The sequence below is a fragment of the Oryzias latipes genome, chromosome 5, assembly GCF_002234675.1.
Source record: "Oryzias latipes chromosome 5, ASM223467v1".
Lineage (NCBI taxonomy): Eukaryota > Metazoa > Chordata > Actinopteri > Beloniformes > Adrianichthyidae > Oryzias > Oryzias latipes.
The window spans coordinates 29,799,661-29,806,698 of record NC_019863.2 but is presented as its reverse complement, the minus strand read 5'-3'; the positions used below and the strand labels follow the sequence as shown (position 1 = coordinate 29,806,698).

Below are 7,038 nucleotides of genomic sequence, written 5' to 3'. Positions count from 1 at the left end.
AATTAAAGCGTATCAAATGTGCCCAGTCTGAATACACCCTAAATTTAGTTTTTGCCACCAGGCCTGGTCTCCTACATGTTGGGTCCTACACCACCAGTTCCTGAAATGTCATAACCAAGAGCTCTCTCCATGTTGATTTCAGGTCAAAATTGATGTATTAACTAGGATTACAGCGTTTTAGAGTAGATGCTTTCATTTTTTCTCAAGTAGATACACAAAAACAACATCAGACTTTGTCAGACTTCTTTTATTAGGATTCAGTTCAACTTTCATCAGCAACATTGCAGGGAAGGTTCGTTCTTATGTATAAAATTGAATGGTTCTGACAGGTTGTAGCTTGAAGGCAATCGGAGGAAAAACTAGCAAAGAAACATTTGACAAAACAGTATAAAAAGCAAACCAGTAACCAATCAGCTTAAGGTTTAGCTCTTTTTATGAAAATTCAAACAAATGTCCTGTTCTCTTATGTCCCACGTGATCATATTCTGACAGTGACTTACAATTGCATCAGCTCTCAAATTTTGATACTGAGGTTCTGCCAGCTAGAGAATTTGCCAGAGCTACTGTGCAGACTTACAGGTACAATTATAGATTGGCAAATATTTTTTTGTATAGTTTTAACACTCCACATAAGCCTATTTTTCTTTTCCTTGTCTGATGACTGTCAGTGCATAAAGGAAAGAAATACCACGCTAAATGACCTGAACATTCAGAAACACTTATGTTGAATTGAAAAGAGGGTAAAATGGATCACAGAGATGTTCAGCTCACTTCTTGAACATGTCCAATGTTAAGGCATAGCACCATAAAAAGGGACCAAATTAGCCTGAACTCAGGAGTTTCTAACTACAAAATCGGGACAGCTCTCCTTGTTGGCAAACTTTAATAGAACCTCTGAGAGTGGCTTTTGGAGGATGAGGACTTGGAGATTGAGCCACCATAACTGCCACCATAACCGCCATGACTGCCCATGCCTCCACCAAATCCACTAGATTGGCCGCTACCAAAGCCAAAGCCGCCGCTGGACTGGGAGTATCCTGGAGTGGAAAACAATGGGAAGTTAGTGAAAAACGGTCATTGTTTTCATGCTATATGTATGTCATTAACAAAAAAAAAGTAGGGAATATGAAACTTACCACCAGATGTTTGCTGCACATGAACGGTGGTTTTGCTGCCTCCGTTGTTCAGTCTATTGATTGAGCAATAGATCTCTTAGATAGGAAATACTTTCAAACATTGAAAAAAGTTTGAATTTTAAATTGAACTCACCTGTTCTCTTCTCCTTCCAGCAGTTTTCTGTAGGTGGCGATTTCAATGTCCAGAGCCAGCTTAACATTCATCAGCTCCTGGTATTCACGCACTTGGCGGGCCATGTCCTGCTTGGCTCTCTGCAGAGCCTCCTCCAAATCATTGATGCGAAGCTTGGCATCCTTCACTGCCAGCTCACCGCGCTCCTCAGCCTCTGCAATCTGGCCCTCAAGGTTGCTTCTCTGTATAAACGGAATTATTTTTATTAGTACACGTTTTCCTAAAAAATTGTTTAATTCGTTAGAAGATCCTGAAATGTACCTGGCCCTTGACTGCCTCAATCTCATTCTGAAGACGGGAAATCATGCGGTTAAGATCAGCGATCTCAGCTTTTGTTGTGCGCAGATCATCACTGTACTTTCCAGCAGAGCACTCCATCTCCTGATACTGTAAGAACAAAGCGGTGATGCAATGAGAACGTTACCATTATCTAAACTGGATTCAAAGTGTTGCATTTATGACGACGGAAAAGGGCTTTAGTTTTGTTTCATTTACCTTCTGTTGGTACCAGGATTCTGCTTCAGCCTTGGAGCGGGCAGCAATGTCCTCATACTGAGCGCGCACTTCGGCCACAATGGAGTCCATGTCGAGATGACGAGAATTGTCCATCTCAACAATGACTGATGTGTCCTTGATCTGGCTCTGCAATTCATGAAGTTCCTGCAGAAAAAAATGTTGTTGACCGACGTTTTTAGTCGATTTTGATCACTTCAATCCAAAACGTGCAGTAAAAAAACAAATGATTGAGAAGCTGAACTTACAGTTTCATAGAGAGCCCTGAGGAAATTGATTTCATCCTGAAGAGCATCAACTTTAGCCTCCAGCTCCACCTTGTTCATGTAGGCGGCATCAACATCCTGCAAATAAGATTGTGTGGAAACAAAGAGTTACAATTTGTAGCTAAAACTTTATTCTAAAAAGGAACTTTTTTTTTCATTTCTCACCTTCTTTAGGAGCACAAACTCATTTTCAGAAGCTGCACGCTTGTTGATTTCATCCTCGTACCTGAAGAAACACACAAAACATTTGAGTACACCCTTAACTTGTTCAGCAGTTTTGTTTTAGTATCTAATACTAACTTTGTCTTGAAGTCCTCGACCAAGCCCTGCATGTTCCTAAGCTCTCCCTCCAGCTTCATCTTCTCGTTGCCCAGCCCGTCAAGTTGTCGGCGGAGATTGGAGATGTAGGCCTCGAACATGCCATCGATGTTGGAGCGAGTGGTGGTCTGTTGCTGCAGGAGGCTCCATTTGGTCTCCAGCATCTTGTTCTGCTGCTCCAGGAAACGGACCTGTGAAGAAAGCAGAAATTAAGTTAAGAAATGGCAAACAAAAAAAATTGGTTTTGTGTAGCAAACAAACGTAGCAGTTCTAAAAGTTACTCAATTGTCTTAGTCACAAATGTGAACTAGGTTTAAAGAAAAAGTACTAGAGAGGATTTTTGAAACGTTTGGAGGGGTGTGTCATCAGCTTTGAGAAGCCTCACCTTAATTGCATGGTTGAGTTTTTTCTTATCTACCCTATGAGCCACACCCTCGAAACAGCGATCGCAACTTGTGAATTCTTTTGTGTTCACACCACTCCAGCAGCTGAACTTGCAAATGTGCATTTAAGGCTTTAAATCTATTTATTCTTAGAATAGCTCTCCCTTTACTAAATTTTTTGAAAGGTGATTTAACCAGACAGACTATCTTATCTAAGTGCTTGTACTTGTGTCAGCTATTCTTTGTCTTGTCAGCTGTGACTCACAGTGCTTGTTCTGTTACACTATGTAAAGACCGAGAGCTTCTCCAGCCATAAAAAAATAGGTGTGGTCTATTAACCGCAGAGCACAAGGCAACGTTTGTACAGAAGATGGACACTCTCTCCTGCCCTTTCAAGTTTGTTGAATTTTGAAAGGCACTAATACACAGAAAGTCAGGAGAAAGCTTGGAGGATGTTTGCGTTTCATATGGAAATGTCCAAAAACTCATGAACAGCATTAAACCAAATTTTTTGCTTCTCTTATAAAGCAGCTGACAGGTGCCATGTGCAAATGACAGACTTTGGACTGTGTGGTTTCAGGGCGGATATATCTCCACTTTACCCATCTACAATGTCAGATATGGACCACGTCCCTGCGATGGTTCTGCTGTTTCACTATGGCCTTAAAGGTTAAAAGCCAGGTGTCATTTAAGGTATGTTTGAGCTGCATATTGTGCAATCGCATTTTCCCCCGACACAGAGGATTTCATAATCTCCTCCAGTCACAAAATAGCTCAATAAGATAAGGTTCACAACACTCTTGCTCAGCAGTTCTGCCTTTTTTGTGAGTGTAATTGGCAAGCTTTTACATTTTTCCTTTTTTTTTTTTTTTTTACAATTGCAGTTAAAAGAAACAAGATGAACATGTGACAGTTTACATAGGTAAATGTGGGTGTATGAGATAACATGGCCTACAGCGATAACAGCTCACAGAGACTTGCATAAACCAACCTTGTCGATGAAAGTCGCAAAGCGGTTGTTGAGGGACTTGATCTGCTCCTTCTCCTGGGTGCGGACAGTCTGGATATTGGGGTCGATCTCCAGGTTCAGAGGGGCCAGCAGGCTCTGGTTGACATGGACGGCTGTGATCGTTGGATTGAAGGAACCCATTCCTTGGCTTGAAGACAGACCATAACTTCCTGACCTTTGCAAGGACATGCTGCTAAAATTTTGTTGGGGTCCACCAAAAGAGAAGCTGCTTCTAGTGGAAGAGCTGACTGGCATGGCATAGGACCTTCTAGTGGTGGTGGTGCCTGTAGTTGACATTGCCTTTCTCATCGTGGCGGTAAAGACTGTCCAATGGCCGAGCAAAAGAGAGCTGAAGATGTGGAGGCTTGAGAGGAGAGCTGAGTCCCTTTGAGTACCGATCGCTGCGTCTCACTATTTAAATGCGTTCAGAAAGAGGGAGGATCCTTTAAAAAAACCTGTCTGTTTTGCTTTTCTGCTAAAGCTGGGAGGAGTGTGCAATCCTGTTAAACAGGTACCGCATGACACGCCCAGCAAAAAGCACAAGCTGCAGGTCGGAAGAGAGAGAATCGAAGAAATGGGTAAATAAAAACTGTTTTTTAAGTCATTTTAGCGGTTGTGCATAGACATTTTCATCTACCCACTTTAAATGATTACTTTCTACTACCACAAATAAAATCAAATTATATTGAATACTACATATTTTACAGAACATCCATGTGGTAATGTCTTCTGAGGATTTGAAAGTTTTACCTCATCTGTCCAGTTTTAGAAAACATCAATTCTGAAATTGATGCATTTGGGCGTTTCTGCAAGAGTTGAGGAGTATCCCTGTTAGCTGTCATCAAGCACCTGATGGCTGATGAAGTGTAGGTCAAGTGGATGATCCATAAGTCTTTGGACTTGACGGACAACGTAGAAGTGTTCCTTATTCCAAAGCTATGCAGGTAGCAGCATTGTAAACTAAACTACTGTGCAGATGTAAAGGCTTTCATGCAGGATTATTCCTATTAATGATTCTACTTTATTTCTTTGAACTCATACCTTTTTATTTTCTCAAAAACATATAGTGAAATATGTACTTTATTTTTAAAAGAACCTAAACACAATCTTATGCAACCAATTACACATTTACAAAGTTTCGTTCTATCAGTTTAAAGTTTAATTTTTTTTTCTAATTCAACCGAGAATTCTAAAAATGTTTGCTGACATCCAAAAACGTCACACCCCGTGTGTGTGCATAAGTGGGTGTGAAATCTAGGCAGACATTTAAACAGAAAACATTTTGTGGTTACTTTTCTAATTGGTGTAATTGAGTTTAGCCACACCTTTCACATTTGCCCGCTTCCTACCAACTTTTTTCCAGGCGTGCATTTGTTTTCATGCCTCCAAAACTTTTCACAAGGACCTGCCTTTCATTTCTGTCAAGGTGTGAAACTTTACTCTAAAGTTCAAATATCTGGTGTCCAAATGTTAATTAATCATTCTGTTACTTTTTGATTTTTATTTTTTATTCGTACTGATTCAGTTACATCCTAAACCAGAAATATGTGCAGACCTCTTCATGTTTCTTTCTTTCTTTTCTTCTTATTCTTAAGCAGCAACAGTTAATATATTTTTTTTATCGCCTGTGTAACAAAAATGGTTTAAAATGCACCGACAGAGGTAATTTTAGGGAAGAATAGTAACTCATCAAGTGTATACTGAGGTTGCAACTCATATTTGCACTTTAAACTCAAACACGTCTTAGCAGGAGCATGTTTGTAGTGTCTGTCACATACACTAAGATATTTCTTCTCGATTCTCTGTGAAAATCCAGACAAGAAAGGAAAGTAAAATCTCTTTTGGTGAATCATAGAAAGACAGACAAAATAGTTGATGTTAAAAACTGACATTATGCAGAATATTTCTTAATTTTCTTCTGATATTGTGTGCATGTAAATGAACCAACTCCTGTGGAAACGTTTTCTCAAGGAGGGACATTTCTAAAAGGAGGGAGGAGTAGTAGTACGTTTTAACATTCTCTCTTGCTGCTTCACCTCCTAAACTATACCTCCTTATAACTGTCTCGCTTACTTTTTAAAATAATTTGGAAAAAATCATAAGAAGAGACTCGTGCATAAACTTCTATGTTTAGAAGACATCGGGTATCAGTCAGAAATTTCCCAAACTATTCTGTTTTAAAAGTGGGAGTGTCTGTGCGTCTAGGCACCAAACAGGTACTTTTTCTCGCCAGTTAGTATTTCATTATAAAAGGCAGTTTTATTAAAATGAAGTTACAATTTAATTCTAGCTGCATGGTGAAGCCTTTTTGTGCATGTGGACATTCCCTTGATACTTCTGTTGTTTGAGCAAACTGGGTGTGGACACCTCTGTGTTTTAGGTGTGGCTGGCAGACTATTCTTCCTCAGCAAATACTGTTTCATTCACAAGGCTTACATTTTAGAAACTTATTTAATACACGAAGACAGTGATAATAAAACAGTCCATATGAGAAGGAAATTAAAACCAGGATGTAAATAGGCTGAAAAGTGCAATGCAGAACCTTCATATTCTATGAAGTTCAGATCTTTGGGTGGGGCAACTCCTCTAATGTTTCCTTATCTGAGGTAAAGGTTTGGCTTTGCCTCAGATCCCAAGCCACAGTGAGCTCATTTTGGCTTGTTTTATTGTGTCTGAGTTGGTTACTCATCTCCAAATTATGTTTGGTGAAGAGCATCTAATTATCTACTCATGTTAGTCTACCTTAGTGGTTCTTTTGTTTTGTTTTTTTGTTCTACTGTAAAGCTGTACAACCCAAATCAGTCATGAACAACTTGGTTTCAGTCTATAGGAAAACACCATCTTCAAACATAAAATACAATCATGAGTGGCGAATCAGATGATCAGTTGAAAACTGGTGGTCATAGGATCTGTGACAGCACTTCAGGCTGAACTGTTAGCTGATCACTACCAAAATGGAAGGAGCCTATCACTGCAGCAATAAGCTGGTAGATGCTTTTTATGCCAAGTCCCAACCCCAGCGGGGAACTGGTGGACACAAGGCCAGTGACCTGCAGGCCAAGCAGAACACCTTACAGACAAGAGGTGTCGGACTCTAGGCCTCCATGGGCAAGCGTCCTGGTTTTTGAGAAACCGGCCCCGTCTGCCAGGGCTGTCGCCGGCGACAGAGAAATAACAAATGCTTCTCAAACAACAGTAACTCTTCAACTGTCAATACAATTAATGTAATTTCAGTTAACTC

The 7,038-nt window shown here is 40.1% G+C and overlaps 1 protein-coding gene across 1 annotated transcript; it reads right to left on the bottom strand.

Annotated features, from left to right (window-relative positions):
* Positions 1–229: 229 nt before the first annotated feature.
* On the bottom strand, positions 230–4,106 carry LOC101172973 (intermediate filament protein ON3). Its single transcript, XM_011475582.2, has 9 exons — positions 3,780–4,106; positions 2,388–2,596; positions 2,253–2,313; positions 2,070–2,165; positions 1,804–1,968; positions 1,570–1,695; positions 1,270–1,490; positions 1,137–1,189; positions 230–1,037 (listed from the first exon to the last, which is right to left on the bottom strand). The coding sequence occupies exons 1-9, from the start codon at positions 4,104–4,106 to the stop codon at positions 883–885; spliced, it is 1,413 nt and encodes a 470-aa protein (XP_011473884.1). The 3' UTR covers positions 230–882.
* Positions 4,107–7,038: the final 2,932 nt, after the last annotated feature.